The following is a 19,106-nucleotide window of genomic DNA, read 5'->3' on the forward strand; positions in this document are numbered from 1 at the left end:
CTAATCCGCACGTGTGTCTGCAGATGCCTATCCACTCACCCAAAGTCAGTGTGGTGCGGATTTACGGCATCTTTTATCATCGGTCCATACTTTTTACGAGGAAAATCGCCAAAATGGACCCGTGACCTGTTCCGTCAATGCTAACAGGTATGTCAATATGCTACAGAACTTTGTGGTTCCACAAATGCAGCAAAGAGGATGTCTCGATTCGATCATCTTCATGCAGGATGGTGCACCACCCCACATCGAACTTCAGGTACAGCATGTTTTGCGACATTTCTCTGACAGAAGAATCATTAGTCGTGCATTTTCCAGGTCATGGCCAACGAGATCGCCTGATCTCAATCCTTGTGACTTTTGGCTGTGGGGATTTCTTAAAAGCATTGTGTATCAAGGACATGTACCCGATATTCCAACTATGAAAGATCGAATAACGTTACACGTGAGACAAATCGATTCCGATATGTTGCGAGCCACTGTGGAAAATATCGTGCACTGTATGCAGTTCTTGGAACATCAGAATGGTGGTCATATTGAACCTCATTTGTAATTAACAATAAACGTCATGAAATTGATGTCTGCTGCCTCTCATTTGCCATTTAGTCATTCATTAGTCACACCTACTAAAATTAACTTGGCAACGCCAAATTTCTCCTGTTGGCGACTTTTGGTACTATTTTTTCCCCTTAAATCGAATCCCCATGTTCCACTGTGTACGTCTACCGAATATTGGTGTCTTTCGTCCAATACATTACTCGCTAGAGAGCTCTGAAAACTTGACGTTATTTTATAATCACCCGTTATAGTTTTAAATGATCAATACTTCATTATTCCGCTAATCAGACTTCAATCACACCTTGCTCCCTGAATAAGAGCAAGCGTGAATTTCAAGACCAGCATTCATCCCCGGTTATGAGCCATCAAACCTCAGAAATACACTTTTTCCGAAAGCTTTCCAGAATTTTGGCCACTAGTGTAAGTAATTGTCAGTTCCAATTTCAAATCCTCTGTACACCTTATATTCTAAGCCAGCACACATAACTTGGTTTTACTTTTCACTTATGTTTTCATACATAAGTGTAACAAATTCAAAACAAACATCAGTTTCAGTGATAGCCGTTAATTATATTAATAGTGGTTTAGAGGAGTAGCATGGGAATTTCCCAGAAATTATATTTAAAAAAATAAAACAAATTTGGCCACCACACGAAATTCCAATTTTCAGCTTGGCAATGAAAGTGTTAACAGTTCACAAATGTACTTTTGAAAAAGATTGAGATTCTAGTAAAGAATCTCAATCTTTTTCAAAAGTACATTTGTGAACTGTTAACACTTTCATTGCCAAGCTGAAAATTGGAATTTCGTGTGGTGGCCAAATTTGTTTTATTTTTTTAAATATAATTTCTGGGAAATTCCCATGCTACTCCTCTAAACCACTATGAATATAATTAACGGCTATATTTTAGCCTGTTTTTGTTTATGAGTGTCCCTTATATTTAATACATTGGCTAACGTAACTCAAAAGGGGTGTATATATATATATAATTTAGGACATTACGGGCGAGTGTAGAAGGCAATTATGGCAGAATAAAAAATGTTGAAAAATTATGTACATACCTTGATTTTGGTTTAAAGATGCCTTCTAAATCCAAGCTCTTGTGGAAGGGGGGGGGGAAGAGAGGGAAAGAACATGGGGATGTACTTGGGACACGGGAAATAAGTTTGGGAACCCGGGTTACAATTAATAATATATATATATATATATATATATATATATACACACTTCTACACTCGCCCGTAATGTCCTAAAATATATATATACCCCTTTTGAGTTATGTTAGCCAATGTATTAAATATAACGGACACTCCTAAACAAAAACAGGCTAAAATATAGCCGTTAATTATATATATATTTTTTATTTAGTTAGCGACGTCCACGCGATAACGCGTGATCGGCCGTTTGGTGAGAACTCGCATCGCGTGATATCGTTCATTGCCAAGCTGAAAATTGGAATTTCGTGTGGTGGCCAAATTTTTTTATTTTATTTAGTTAGCGGCGTCCACACGATAACGCGTGATCGGCCGTTTGGTGAGAACTCGCATCGCGCGATAGGCAATGAACGTGTTAAATGAAGTGTGTCCAACTCCAAATTTGTATTCACTTTGAACTTTATAAAAAAACTCAAATGCACTCAAAAACCTCAAATGTTTGGTGAGAACTCGCATCGCGCGATAGGCAATGAACGTGTTAAATGAAGAGTGTCCAACTCCAAATTTGTATTCACTTTGAACTTTATAAAAAAACTCAAATGCACTCAACAATTTCTTACATGTACAGTTAAATAATTGTGCTGAATCAAAACCAAATATCATTATTTCTGCTGTCAGCAATCAATTTATTATTCTTTCAAATAAATGAAGATGGCAAATAAGATTTTTAGTAAATAACTTGACCCATGAAATTAGTAAAAACATTGATATGGATATAATATATCAATCATCTTAAACTTCATATCCATGTTATTTCAATAGAATATCAATGGTATTTGCAACGAAACAGTGGCATACATATCATGGATGCAAAATGCTTGTTAACGGGCACTTCAACATCTGTGGTAATGAGAAATCCTGTGCGAGAAACCAGGATTAAAGAGAAAGTATTGTATGGGGATCCAATAATAAGAGGTGTACTTAATGAGAAAGTGATGAAAGCATGTTTCTCAGGTGCAAAGATAAAAGACGTTAGTGAAGCCATTAGTTTGCAGAAGGGAGAAGCGAAAGATTTGGTTTTGGAAGACACAAATGATGTGAAAGGTGAGAAATATGCAATAAGAGAGAGAATATGAAAGAGTTGTTGAAAGAAGTGAAAATGAAGAGTAAGAAAGTAAAGATTGCGAGTCTGCTGCCACAGTATGACGGTACAGAATTGAGAAGGACCACGATTTCTAATAAGTCAAGAAGAGTGTGGGGTTGGAGGAATGGTATGCAGCTTGTAGATGTATGGAGTGAATTTCATGGATGAAAGAATTTATACATGTGTAATGGACTACATTTGAATGGTTTTGGAGTTAAATGTATGGCAAAAGTATTGTCCAGTGAAAGATTGGAAGTGCAAAACCAGGGAAACTAGAGACATTAGGTAGGGGGGGATGCAATCAAACATGTGTCTGACCACCCCTTGGCCAAAAGAGTATGATGGCCATGCAGAAATACCCACTCCTGGGGTAATTGAGTCTAAAAAATGACTGTGAACAACTAAGTGCAGTTTCCCAAGTTTCAAATGGCCTGGTAATGACATTATGCAAGGGTAATTGCTCTAGGCTAAATGACTACATTCTGTAAGAATGTAAATGATTTTCAGTACCTTAGTCCCCTACATTGATACCCTAACCCAGTGCTTCCCAAACTTATGGATGTAAGGCTCCTTTGAAAAGATTAAAATATTTCATGCCCCCCCACGAAAAAAAAATCGTAATACAGACATATAATATTTATTGCTTTTATATTCGATACAAAACATACAGTGAATATTGCAAAAATCAAATGCAAATACAGTCATACCCCGACTTATGCGGTTTCTTATATGTACGTATTCCCGTCCTGCTTCACGCCTCACCACTAGTCGTATCTTTCAGGCCCCGGCCGCATTCGCCAGTGTCGCACATGCTGTGAACAAGCACTGACGTGTTTCGCACGGTCTCCATTCATACACGATTTTTATAGTCTGCAAACTTGCGATTGTTTAATGTTATGTTTTTGATAAAAATTTTATCACATAAAAAATAATGTCATCCAAAAGAAGCAAGTCCGATTCTTCTACAGCTAGCAAGAAAAGAAAAACATTGACTTTGGAAACAAAACTCAACATTATTAAGGATTTCGAAGATGGAATGAAAACTTGTGAGCTAGCAAAGAAGTTCGATCTACAGGAATCCACAGTAAGAACAATCATAAAAGAAAGGGGTTTACAGATTTTGGAGGACATAGATTCTAACGAGGAATGAATTGTAGCCACAAGGCAAGGAATAAAAAAATCATTAGCTTGCTATGGAGAACTTTTGCGTGATGATAAGAAAAAGACATTATGCCGTCAGACGAATCTATTAGATTTTATGAAACCATCGACATCGAAATAACTTTCTTTTTTTATGTACGAAAAACTACAATTATGATTATATTTCTTAAAAAAATATGTGTTTTTGTAAACCTTTGGTCCCAATTGTATGTTTGTATATATAAATTACATGCAAAATTATACCCCGAGTTACGCGGAAGGACAATAGTTTTTCCTTACCCAGTTTTGATAATGGTGATGTAGATATCCTGCAGAATGATTTAAATAAATTGGCAGTGTAGGCAAAGGACAATGGTTGACAATTTGATGTTGAAAAATGTAAGATATTCCACTTTGGGATGAAAAGATTACATACCTTGTATCATACTGATGGTACTGGATTACAGAAATTCAATGAGGCTAGGATATGGTGATGATGGTGGATAGAGATTTTATTCTTTCTTTTAAATACCTCCACTGTGGTAAAACAGGCCTATCAGACCATGCTTTCCAAACATGCCACAGAATTGACTGGAAAGGCACCAAGTCCCTACGCCACACTAAAACTTGGTTTGAAAGAAAATTCAAAGGATTGAAAGGCAAAAAAACATCATTCAAATCTGAACAAAAATGATGGATTAATTATTCCAAGAACGTGGAGGACCCATATAGAAACCAGAACAACTCCAGACAGAAGAAAATCTCAATACGAAAGGACTAGAAATAGTTTAATGTAGATCCTTTTTTTTTTCCACCAGAGGTCAGGCTAGGATAAATAATTAACAAACATTTAGATTTGTTTTACTTTTGTATAGTGCAGCACCATGTTGCCTGTATATTGTACATATGTATATTTCCTGATGATGACCTCAATACAAGGGTCGAAACATCGATTATTACTTGTTTAATGTTAAGTAATTATTCTAACACATGTCTCCATCCTTCACTATGAATGGAATAGAGATTTGATGTTCAGAGGATATATATATTGCAAGGTCTGGCAAAATAGTTGAGAGAATTATTTGGATGTTGAAGAATATATTGACAAGTAAAAATAGTGAGGTTACATTGTTATATCCCTCTTTATAAGGCTATGATTTGGCAATATATTGACTACTGTGCACAGATATGGGCATCTGCATTTCTAGGCAACCATGGAGTGGTGGGGAGGATTCAAAGACAAATGATTAAGCTGGTAACAGATGTATGGAATGCTCTCTCTGAGTATTGATTGAGTGTGTGTGTCAGTTGCAGAGTTTAGCAACTGACACACACAAGATGTGATAGAAACTTATAAATTACTGAAGGGATTCTAAAATATTGATGCAAAATAAATTTTTTGATACACGAGTAGTGGGTGAGAACAAGGAGTCACCCCTAGAAGTTGTGTAAGAGTTTTCTTTGAGAGTGGAATTGAGCCTTTTGACTGCATGGAGAAGGCCTGCGTAGCTCAGTGGAAGTGGCACTTGCATTCTCTGCGCTTGGTTGCTCAAAGTTTGACTTAAGTTCAAGTCTAGTCACTGACTGGAGGAACTTTTTCTAAGCCTTTCTTCGACCGGTTCCCAAGTTAGTCGATTCTCTGGCACGGGCAAGCTAGTTTTTCCTCCAGGAAACTCTGGTTTTTCATCCCGTAAACTCAAGAAAATCGACCGTAGTACCCACATTATTTCACAGTGACATATCTTGTTAAGGTTAGGTACCAAGAGATAGCAGCACTTGTTTGCCAGCCTCTTCATCGGTGGCTGCTATAATTAGTGATAGACATGGGCCAGCTATCTCTGATTGGCTAGTGGTGGAGACTGAACTGCCCACTCAGTCTCCAAAAACTAGATAGGGTATAAAGGCCTTGCCTACTCCCCATAAAGGAATAAAAGGTGTTGGCTGATTTTTTTTTTTTGACTCCATGGAGATATCCATATAATAATAACCTTGATGTGTATGCACGGCAAGGCTGTTCAGTTGAATGATCAACCCAAAATGGAATATTTATTTTACATAAACACAAAAATTTGTAGTTACTGTTTTAAATAACATTTTCAAAACTAAAACTATGCTGTAGTTGGTCTATACACTTTAATGTGGTCTGTGGATGTAATAAACATATAGGCAAAATGAATGAAGCTTCACAATCAGATATTTATTGAACAAAATTTACAGTTATCTTTTCTGTATAATCATCTATAAGGAATGATGCTACACTTCTGTAATAATTAGGAACTAGCATATCCTTTAGTTCATCTCTAGTTAACCAAAGATATTCTTCTATATCAGGATTCTTTTTTATTGTTTCTTCACATACCTTACCTGTTTTCCATTGAGCTTTCAAAAAAAATATCTACAAATGTTAAAACATAAAAATGCTTTTTTTAATAACTATTCTCAATTTAAAGTCAATTCATTTTAATTCACTGATTCATTTAAATATGTTGGTGAATTATGAAAATATAATTAAAGTTGGATCTTTTAAAAGTTGATGTAATTTGAATTATTCATTTCACAAATTAATACTGAATCAAATAATACTGAAATCAAATGGTACTGATACTGAATCATATTGATACCAATTAATATTAATCAATTAATTAAATACTAATTAATCCTCTTAACAAGGCCTTCAGAACTGAAGGCCTTGTTAAGAGGATCAAATTGTAGATGAGAGAGAGAGAGAGAATAAGAGATTGATAAAAACAATGCTCAATGCTGACATGTTGTAGCATACATTTGCTAATCTCATCTCAGTGAGAGCTAAGTGAACAGGAGAACACACTATTAGAGTTCAGGGGTAACAATAAGTCCGCGCGGTTAGCCTAGTGGCTTTGCACTTCGCAACCATATGCCTGGGGAAGGAGTGTCCTAGGTTCGATTCCCGTCGGAGATGTGAGGAGCTGAAGGATCTTCCTCAGCCATAGCCAAGTTAGCCGGTCTTGGGCGCGGGCAGTAGGGTTTTTTCCGCCAGTTTATCTGGTGTTTTTCATCCCGCAAGCAGGCAAACCAGCCCCTTGAACACACAGGGATACAGCCAAGAATACCTTGAGGCATAGGAGTAACCATTCTATCCTCGTATTTCGGTTACGAAATCCAAGCATGCTTGGAAGGTTGTGGGCCTTAAAGGCCATTGGGATAGAATAGATAGGTAACAATAACCATTATTTATTTTAATGACATATGAACAGTTAATAGTGATTACTTCAGAATTTTGAGATACATGCAATCAGAATGGCTGACATTCTGACAATGTTGTCGATATACCAAGGAAGAGGTATATTTAAATCCATAGAATATGGTATATTGGTTTGATTCCAAAGAACATGGCTGTTTCAATGACATGGGAAGCCAGGCTAGACTTATCATATTTCAAGAACTTGATGTAATTTTGGTGCTCATAAATTCTAATCTCAAACAGTCTGAGATTTTTACACACCAGGTAAGGACAGAGGGGATAATTCATCCTAGAAAAGGAAGATGATTTCTAAAATAGTTTGAAGGTGGTGTGTAAGAATCTAAACTATCTGTTCTGATGTTCCTTGGAAGGGTATGGTGATTCTTTTATTATCCAACTGTAGTTTGGTTGAAGAATGATATTTATCAAGAATTCTCTGGACAGATATGTCATATGAAATAGTAATCACAGTGATTTTTATTTTTGTGTAGTTCCTTCCAGCAGAAAGGTATCAATATACCAGATGGACTGAGTACCTATTATCAGCATACCTATCCTTCTGTGAGGGAGGATGGATTATCTATCAGTATTCAGTATAGCAATATTCAGTTTTCTGTTTTCTGAAAAACAGAAAACTGAATATTGCCTGTAAAAGTGTGGTTATTTAAAGTGTCCAGATAAGGCAAGGCTGTTAAATTCATATTCAATATTGAACTTAATATGGGAATATACAGATTTTATCTAGACTGTAATTCAGTATCTGAGTGTGACAGAACAGTGAAGGTTAGCCTTTAGAGAGCAAATTTTGTCATCAGGACCAGCACTTGCACCTGGAACAGAAAACTCTACTCACATCATTCCAACAAAATGGATACAATAAAAACATCCTTGCCAAACTCCTTAAAAAAGAGCAGCAAACCCCCACTCCAAATCAGACTATACATACACCATTTTTGCCTTACATCAAAAGTACAACAGATAAACTGAACTCCCTCCTAAAAAAACACAGAATAAGAACAGTATACAAACCTCTAAACAATATATTTATATTCCTGAAATAAATCAAGAATCATCAGGGTCCTCTCTCCTTCCCAGCATCACCTGCCAAGTATGGGACTCAGTATTTCAGACAAGATGAACTATCTTAATCAGGAAAAGAGAACATAAAAAATACGTCTGGAACAGACAACCAATAAGTGGACTTGCACAACATGCCTTGGAGAAAGACCACTTCATCGGATGGTAGAAAGAGAGGCTAATTCACAAATCCCAGTTTAAATTGGAGAGACTGTTTCTGGAAGTGACACAAGTTCTACAAAATCTGGGTAACTGTAACAGAACAGGTATGACCTGGAATAGATTTTGACACACTATCTACTCATCGTCATTAATAACAGGAATCACAAAAAGCACTACTGTTACCCTCCATGGACATGACTTTCATTATCCAAGTAATTTTGTTTTGTCTCTTCACTGAGCATGTATTGTTAAAGTGCTTCTGATAATCCTAGCTTGAGATAGCAAAATCTCAGCTTGTAAATAATTAATTTTAGTCAGTAAATTATTTAACTGCATATCAGTGGTTTTTTTATTCCAGAAACTATAACATAAATCATAGCAGCTACTGAAATCTGAACATAGTATACTTGAAAACAGGCTAAGATAAATTGGAAGAGAAAATTTTTGCCTACTATGTGACATTCTCATGTTGAAGTTTAATGGAAAAGACACATCTAGAGATGATAATTACTAACTAAATTTATTTAGCTAAATTACTGTGCCAATATTTTACCTTGGTCACTAAGGTAGCTCCATGGGCAAATGCAACATAGGCACGCACACACACAGTGTGCCCATTAAGTAATGAGACAATCGCTATATCAAAACAAAGAACTATATTTGGAATTGTCAATTACACAGATTCAAAATAATTTCCCTCTAACTCCACACAATGTTTACATCTGTCGTATAGGTGTTCAAAGGCATGATGGAAGTTCTGAATGGGAACCTCCTCAATACTGTTGAAGCCCCCCCCACTTTCAAGGCACATTTCATGTTTGGAAAGAGTAAAAAAGTCTGTGGGAGCCAAATCTGACAAATTGGGGGGGGGGGGGGAGGGGGGGGGATGTTCGATCATACAGATCGACTTCAAAGCCAAAAACTGCTTCACAGGCAGTGCACACTGTTCAGGCACACTGTCGTTCAACAGAAACTAATTGTCATGGAATGGTTCTTTCCTGACATGTCACATGTAGGCATACAGATGTTACATTACTCCTAAATAATACTGACTGTTCATTGTGGTGGATAATTCTAGCAACAACCTGACTTTCTTCTGCTGGGGAGAAGATGTTTCATGCCATTCCATGCTCTGGCATTTCATTTCTAGATTAAACTGAAAACACCAATTTTCATCACCGGTGACAATTCTTTGCAACCTTACAATCTTGATCAACTGTGTGGATGAAATTTTGACATCAAAGTTCATGTGTCAGTGTGTGCAGCACAAACCTTGCACAAATCTCTTTAAGATTAATCTTTCCATTTCCTTACTGACACCACATACAGCCAGTAGCCTAGTGGTTATTTACCAGTCATGGGCAACAATTTCTCTAGCTTTCACTACATTTTCATTTGTCCATGAAAAAACTGGCCATCCACAGCATGGTTCATCCTTTAGGGACTCACTCCCCCACACTGAAAACCAGCGGCACACCTGTACATGACTCAGAGAGTCATTGCTGTAAGTTTTTTTTTTTAGATCTTGGTACACTTCTGTAATAGTTTTTTCTAATTTATAGTAAAATTTTATCACAGTTCTTTTCTCTATGATGCAACTCCTGACTTTTCATCACACACTCTTACTTCAACAGTTACCACACAAAAGCTGCTGCATCACCCGACTTGAAAGTTACACCTGCAATTACAACACACTCTAGCAGTCAAAACTATAAACATGTTTGTTACTTTTATTCAAAGAGCTGTCCTGTAAAAAAATCAATTTCATTACTTAATAGGCACACTGCACAGGTACACTAGTAGAAAGACAAACACAAAGTATGAAAGACAGGACAGTTACTGTTTTCAATAGCGAAACAGATGCCATGCTGTTGGCTGTTGAAGTGTGCTAAAGTCATTTCAAATACAGTATCCACATAGTATAGTCATACTGTGAATTTGAGAGGCCGAGTTTAGGGCTGTATTTTCAAAATGTAAACTCAGTTCTTCTTGTTTCTAGTGTATCTTCTCCCCTCCTCTGGGATATGTTAGAAACATTTTTAGCACACATGAAAATACACGATCCATTACACCAATGAAAAAGAAAACAATAATTGTCTGCCCTTCCTTGACATTCAGGTGTTACCCAATGGATTTTTATCCTTTCCTGTTTACAGAAAACTTACCCACACTGGAAGATACATTATGAAAAATTATGGATACAACTACCGTGTTAGAGTAAAACTTTAGTTTAATATAAATCAAAATATATACACTCGACATTTCGGCCTTCACATTAAGGTCATCTTTTGGAGTATATGTATATATATACAAAGAATATACAAAGAAATAAGCTGCACTACAATCTACGTGGCATGCTAAAGTTACTGATCAACCATTAAAACTATTTACCTGACATCTGGCATTAAAAAAAAAACCCTCACTACATCAAAGCTAGAGTCCTGTTATTATTATTATTAGGTTACAAAATTAATTAAGCTGGAGAGTAACATGTTCATGCATAAAATAATAGATAAATAAATAAACAGAAAATAAAATTACTTATATAAATACATATAAATTGCAACTGGTATGGACAGTGGCCAATAAAAAATGAAAAATTGCTTAGGGTCCTAAAGTCAGGGTTTGCTGGAAACTAAGGCAGAATGTGTGCCATCCAAATTCTTGGGATTTTTAAGCCTCCATTATTATTAAGATTAGGGTGATTAATCAAAATTTCACAGGCTTCTTTAAATTTCCGTTCATACCAAGTTTTTGTATGATGCAAAGAACAAGTACTTTTCCAATCAACTCGATGTAGGGTGTTAAGAATGTGATCTGAGAGGCCTGATTCACTAAAATTATTATATTTAATGTGTCATTTGTGTTCTTTTTTTAAGGGTAGAGATTGTACGTCCAGTTTCCCCCAATATAAGATAAGTTACAGGTGCAATAGATGCAATAAACTCCAGGGTGTGCCAATGGGGGGAGAGGATCCTTAGGGGTGTTGAATATGTTTTTTAATTTTAAAGGTGGTTTAAAAGTGGCATTAAGATTATAATGATGTAGGATTCTATTGATTTTTTCTGATATAACCTTTTATTCCCATACCCTTTAATGTATGGGAATGATATGGTTTTACTGTAATCTATATTACTTTTTGATGAAGTTTTATGAAGAATTTTATTAATAGTATTTCTGCTATATCCGTTATTTATAAATGCATTGCTAATAATTTTTAATTCTTGTTTAAGAGCTTGTTCATTAGAGCAAATTGTTATAGCTCTGTTTTTGAGGGTGGTGACTCCAAATTTCTGCGAAGGGTGGTGATATGAATTAGCATGTATATATTGGCCAGTGTGCGTAGGCTTACAGTAAACAGTGAAGGATAGACTGCCTGAGGGAAGAAGTGTGACTAGTGTATCCAGGAATTGATAGTTCTGATTTTTAATTTGATGTGTTTGATGTATTTGATTCGATTAATTTGAATTAAGATGACCTTAATGTGAAGGTCGAAACATCGAGTGTATATATTTTGGTTTATATTAAACTAAAGATTTACTCTAACATAGTAGTTGTATCCATAATTTTTCGTAATGTATTCTGATCATAGTGTAAGCATGAAAGAAAAGAACACTGGAAGATACACCACCACCCCTTCCAGCAATATGGTGTTATCAAAACCTTAGCTAATGAAGCTAAAACCATTTGCTTGGCCCACACTAGTCTATCTGTAGAAATCAGTTGCATCTGTAACAATTTTTTTAAATTAATGGCTTTTTCCTTCACAAAATCAACAGAACGCCTTGCCCAACCCAAAAAAAAAAAAAAAAAAAAAAAAATATTCCACAAGTTTTAAAAAGGTACGACATATACACTGCCTTCAAGCCATGCCTAAAATTAGCTACCCTTATTTGTTACAAGAATACATGTAATTAACAGACATCATACATACACTGGCTTCAATAACCTGAGTTTCTTTGGCTGTAAATCCAAAAAGATCCATCATCTTGACCAGTGGTTCCCAACCTTTTTCCACTTGCATACCCCTTTTAAGCCCATTTCTATAAATTGTACACCTTGTTTTTAAATACTGACACTTTTGTTCAGTGCCTATCTTAATGTAAAATAGTTTACTTGTTTTTCCGTCATTATTGATGATTTTTCATGTACCCCTGAACGGTCCAGTACGCATACCACTGGTTGGGAACTGATGATCTAGACCGTGGGTCTCAAACTCAAACAGTCAGTCAATTAGATGTATATCAGATGCACGCCGTATTCAATATTATTCTGTGACCCAAAACATAAACTAAAAAAAGGAAGGCTCTAACAGAGGCTCTTTTGTTGCCGGGCCTTTACGACTTACATAAACAGTTACACCACCATTTAAATTTTAAATTTATAACCATTTTTATTTTTAAATTTTAAAAATATAAGTTCAATTACATTTTATTCATACTTTAAGAAAATTATTTAAATACATAATTGTGACTTACAAAAATAAAGATTTTTATCTACGAGTTCTTTTTTTAATTTGATTGTGATCTTGAAACCTGATATCTTTTCCTCTGTACTAACATGTCAATATCTGCTTTTTTGTTTCGTGTTGCAATATGAAGTATTGCATTGAATCTAGAATCTTTTATCCATGAGCGGAACTTTGACTTATTAAGTTTCATAATTGAAAATAATTGCTCACATACATAGGTGCTTCCAAAGATTGACAACATTTTTGCACAATAAATTTTATATTTGATTTATTTACTGCCAAGGTGTTTATAAAAATTTGGTATACCAACTTCATTATATTTATTTTTTAGTTCAGTATTTGCACTGGAGTTCATTACTTCCATTTGTAATTCTTCGTCAACATTTTCAATATTAATTAAAAAAGGTGAACTGAATAATAATAATTCATTTTCAAACTGGTTGAAATCAGAAAATCTTTTTTCAAATTGAATTTTCAATTCTTCAATTTGAGGAATGTACTTTTCAGCATCATTATTATTTCGAGAAATCGATTTAAGTGTAGGAAAGTGGGCTAAATTATTCTTTGCCAACTAGGTTTGCCAAAGATAGAGTTTTGCTAGAAATGACTTAATTGAATCATACATATGACATATCAACTGTTCATGTCCTTGCAGAGCAGTATTCAAAATGTTTAAGTGGCTTATTATGTCAACTAAAAAGGCCAAGTCTTTGCACCAATCTTCATTGGTGAGCTGAGGAATCAATTTTCCTTGAAGTAAACATGTCAATTTCTTTTAAGAGTTCAAAAATCTTTTTAAAATGATGCCACGACTAAGCCACCTATATTCCATAATATAGCAAACTGCTGTATATTGTGAATCCAATTCATTCACAAAGCATTGAATTGTCGATGATTCAAGGCGTGAGAGTGTATCCAGTTTACTGTTTTAATTACTACACTCATGATGTATTCCATCTTTAGTTTTTTAGCACAAAGTGACTCCTGGTGTTTTCTGCAATGAAATGATTTAAGTTTTTGTCCTTGCACAACATTTCCTTTTTCATTTGAAGTTTTGTAACAAGTTCGACGTTAACCCCAACCATAGCAGGAGCCATCTGTAGGCACACTTACTACTTTTGACCAGTCTGCATGAGCATTTTCAAGACTTTTCTCAATACACAAATATAAGTCATTTCCTGTCGTTGTTCCAACAACGACAGGAAATGATATATAATAGTTCTTCAGTCACATTCATATTGTCATCAACGCCACAAATAAATATTGCTAACTGGGAAGTATTAATAATGTTTGTACATTCGTCAGCTGCAATGGAAAATACTACAAACTCATTTTTTCACACAATGTATCTTGGAAGTTCTCTGCTATATCTTCAACACGCTCTGCAACTGTATTTCCTGATAGGCTTATACTTTGAAATACAGTAAAATCCCGAAGTTATGTGGTAGGTAAGACCAACAAAAAGCACGTAAGTCGAATTCGCGTAACTCGGGGTATAATTTTGCATATAATTTATATATACAAACATACAATTGGGACCAAAGGTTTACAAAAACACCTATATTTTTTAAGAAATATAATCATAATTGTAGTTTTTCGTACATAAAAAAAGAAAGTTATTTCAATGTTGATGGTTTCATAAAATCTAATAGATTCTTCTGACGGCATAATGTCTTTTTCTTATCACGCAAAATTTCTTCATAGCAAGCTAATGATTTTTTTTATTCCTTGCCTTGTGGCTACAATTCATTCCTCATTAGAATCTATGTCCTCCAAAATCTGTAAACCTTTCTTTTATGGTTGTTCTTACTGTGGATTCCTGTAGATCGAACTTCTTTGCTAGCTCACAAATTTTCATTCGGCCTTCAAAATCCTTAATGATGTTGAGTTTTGTTTCCAAAGTCAATGTTTTTCTTTTCTTGCTAGCTGTAGAAGAATCGGACTCGCTTCTTTTGGACGACATTATTATTTTTTATGTGATAAAATTTTTATCAAAAACATAACATTAAACAATCGCAAGGTTTGTAGACTATAAAAATCATGTATGAATGGAGACCATGCAAAACACATCAGTGCTTGTTCACAGCATGTGCGACACTGGCAAATGCGGCCAGGGCCTAAAAGATACGACTAGTGGTGAGGCATGAAGCAGGACGGGAATACGTACATATAAGAAACCACGTAACTCTGGATTCATGTAAGTCGGGGTATGACTGAACTTGCTTTTTTTCCAGATATATGATTTCGACTGCACTTAAAATACAATTTTAAATAAATTCTCCATCAGTAAAAGGTTTCGAAGCCCGAGCAATTTTTCACTTATGACGTAACTACATTTAACAGCAGCATCACTTGTGATAACATTCGAAAGTATCCTCTGTTGAAATTTCAGTTCATATTTTAAATCTTTAAGTTTGTCATCACGTATCTTTTCTGTATATTTACAATATTTATCACAGTTCTTATGGTTTGTTTCATAATGGCGTTTTAGGTTATATTCTTTCACCACGGTGACACTGTCTACATATCAAACATGTTGGAATATTTTTTACTTCCACAAAGAAATAGGCCTTCTCCCATTTTTCTTGAAAAGTTCTGCCTTCTTGATCAATTTTTCTTTTTTTAACTTTAAATTCAGAGATTGTTATGGGCAAAAAAAATATAAGTTATTGAAGTAACTTTTTATTAACATACTATCATATTACAATGGTAACCTGTAACTTATTGACATTGTATCACATGGCTTAAAATGGCTGCATGACAAATTCATACAAATTCAAAATACAAAATTTCATACAAATTCAAATTTGTATGAATTTTTTCTATTTTAATCCCTACAGGGTGTTAGAAACATTGATTTTTAGAAAAGAAATCATTTAGCATTTAGGTCGCAGGCTGGATACAAACCTTCACGGGCTGTATCCGGCCTGCGGGCCACCAGTTTGCGACCCCCCCCCCCCGATCTAGACCATTAAGGGATGCTTATAGCATCCCTTGCTCCTGCAAACTTTCATACTGTGGACAAGCAGGAAGAACTGCCAATTCCATCTGGAGGAACAAACAATGTCCTTTACCTGTGCAACAGCCATTCTGGAGTAGCAATTTGTGCCATGGACATGAATCACTGGATCCCATGGGACAAAACTCATATTTACATATGAGCAGATATAATAATAGATTATTTCTAGAATCTGCAGCAGCATTACAACATCCACAAAATCTGAATAAATTCAGCTGCCTTACTTTACCTAAAATATGGAAAACTTGAGACCTTTGAGCAAGTTCCCATCAATGCATCATAGAGAGCCAACTGGGACTGTAGTATCCTGCCTGCATGCATATGCTTAGCTGCATTTCTTTACATCTATGAATGTTGCCTTGGTAACCATGGTGAAATATTGGCACAATAATTCATTAACTAAATAAATTTAGTTAGTAATTATTATCTTTAGGCACGTGTTGTCTCCATTAAACTTCAACATAAGAGTGATAATCAACATCCAAGTAACCATACCAGATTAGTGGTATGTGATATCGGTTTTGAATGTTGTTTTATTCTCTCTTTGATTACATCATCTGATATTACACATCAGTCAAAATGGGAGCACACACCAAGTAACTGCATGCATAAAACTTTTGCTTTCAGAATTTCTAATTTACAGTCAATAATTTTTGAATGTACTGTAAAAATGAATTATATGATAAATCATTCCTGTCATTTATTTAGCAGTTTCTCCATGTTCCCACTCTAATGTTACTTTAGCCTGCACTGTGTGGGTAAACTGATGCTGAAATCAACAAGCTGCAGAGGCATATTTGTGTAGAGTGTCTACTTTCTAGATAGCACACTCACCTTGAATTTGTGAAAATGATGAAAGATTGTTGTAGCTATGCAGATTTAAGCAAATTAATTTAGTGCTCAGAATTTTACTGGTTATAACTAGACAAAAATAGGACAACATCAATGTAGCTAATGTAATAAGAGAAATGTTACATTAGTAGTTTTCATACATTAAACTCTCAAAATGTCACTGTTGTAACAATTAAAACAGAAAAGAACTGCAAATTCATTTAAATTTTAGACAGCTGGACAAATGTAAGATAATGTGATGTATATGCAGTATTTAAATAGCTGAAGGAATAAGCATTTCAGTTGCTATTGCAATTAAAGCAGAAAAGAACCAAATTTGTTTAACTTTTAGCGTGGACAAATGTGATGTATATGCAGTATTTAAACAGCTGAAGGAGTGAGCATTTAGGTTGCTCTTATAGAAATATTTAGCATGCAACATACAACATCTTTTAACAAAGCTGTTGTGACCAGTTTTAAGTGTATCATATTAAAGTTTGTGGCTTGTGACTTTCACTATTATGAGCACAGGTTACCATGCATACCGAGTCTGAGACTGGAAACTTGTGCACAAAATGTTTTTCATACACACACATGGGCTGGAAAAAGAGGGAATATTGGCTAGGACCATCTTTCTTCCCAAGTGTCTACAAATATCCCCTGCCAAGTGTGGAACTCAGCATTTCGGACAGACTACCTTGGTCAGGAAAAAAGAACATAAAAAATACATCCAGAAGAGACAACCAAAAAGCAGACTCTCACATCATGTTTTAGAGAAAGTCCACTTCATCACATAGAAAAAGTTGTACAGAATCCAGATAACTGTAACAGAACTTTTACATACTAAGTGGGTACAGTATGATCTTGCATAGATTTTGGTGCACTTCCTTATCTACCCATCATCATTAATAACAGAAATCACCACAAGAGAACCACTATTGCCCTCCATACATGACTGTCCTTATTATCCAAGTAATTTTGTTTTGTCTTCACTGAGTGTGCATGTGTAGTTAAAATGATTCTGATAATGGCAGCTTGAGCTACGAACGCTTGGAATGTAAATGATTAATTTTAGTCAGTAAATTGTTTATTTCTATTCCAGTGTTTTCAAAGTTTTCTGCTCCAAAAAAGTTTTGACACAAATCAAGTATGACTGAATAAATCTTACTTGGAACAATGTTAGATTCTTTGTAATTTTCACAATGTTTTGTTTCCCTTTACTAAGTGGGTACTACAGAAGCCCCACTCCAATCATCTGGAATATGAGATGGTCTCGTCTAGTATCATCAATTCCAGCCATCTTTCCACATTTCAGGTTTCTGAAGACTTTTGTACCTCAAACATTATGTACTCAATGCATTCTTCTTGAACATTTTCTACCACTCCTCACCCATTACTTGTTTCATTTAGCAATCTTTCAAAGTGATTCTATCCATACATCACATGCCATACTGATGCACTACAGGTTTTGCAACATCTCATATGTGGGACTGATAAAATATTTAAGACATCAAGAATACTCTTATTTTTAATTTTTATGCACCATTGTCATCTCTGATTCCTTTGGGAATATTCCTTCTTTCATTTCTACACTTTTTTCAATGGCCTCCAGAACATTTTTCCCTTTGTAATATTTTCTATATTCTTACCAAAGGGTTGCTTAAGGGTCAAAGTCAAATAACTGGGGGAAAATCTCCACGTTGCATTTAAGGAACGCAGAGAACTGACTGGGGCTTCTGAAATAATGTCCAATTTTTACCTTCACATGGTGAGCCCCATTAGTATTGATTGGGTACTTAGAATGAAACTTAGCTGACCAAATTGCACTCTCTACTGGCTTAAACCAGATACACATATGATGATACAACATGATGAAATTTCAAGCCAGCTTGGATGTCACCGGATTAAACAAAGCCCATACTGTTTTTTGTCAGGGAATCACGGTGAGCAGTGAAAAGTTAGCTACTGGAACAGACTCAAGCTTAACATCTAAAGAAGAAGAAAAAACCCAATGTCAAAAGAAGAACTGAAGATAGGAATCATCAATATAAGAAGTATTAATGGAAAAAAAATCAAACTTACAGAAGAACTGGAAAAGAAATCAAACTTGCAGAAGAACTGGAAAAAGTACCATGTGGACAGAAATGGCCTCACTGAAACAAAGAAGACAAAACCAGTGAGATCTTATTAAAAATAAGTACAGGATATTATATTCAGGCAATAATGATCAAGGAATGGAAGGAGTAGTGATAGCATTCAATGCCAAATATATTCAACACTAATAAACTTCTTCATTGGAAGGTAGTTTCAAATAGAGTTACATGGGCTTATA

The 19,106-nt window shown here is 35.2% G+C and overlaps 1 protein-coding gene across 2 annotated transcripts in view; it reads right to left on the reverse strand.

Annotated features, from left to right (window-relative positions):
* Window positions 1-6,170: 6,170 nt before the first annotated feature.
* Window positions 6,171-19,106, reverse strand: part of mRpL46 (mitochondrial ribosomal protein L46) — a 77,451-nt gene continuing 64,515 nt past the window's right edge. For both annotated transcript variants that reach the window (XM_090390974.1, XM_090390973.1), the window contains one exon: window positions 6,171-6,389. In XM_090390974.1, the coding sequence (XP_090247100.1) occupies window positions 6,192-6,389 (198 nt within the window). In that variant the 3' untranslated portion in view covers window positions 6,171-6,191. The remainder of the gene's footprint in view (window positions 6,390-19,106) is intronic.

Source organism: Typopeltis vanoorti, chromosome 1 (assembly GCF_054136105.1).
Source record: "Typopeltis vanoorti isolate ZY-2024b chromosome 1, IOZ_Tvanoo_1.0, whole genome shotgun sequence".
Taxonomy (NCBI): domain Eukaryota; kingdom Metazoa; phylum Arthropoda; class Arachnida; order Uropygi; family Thelyphonidae; genus Typopeltis; species Typopeltis vanoorti.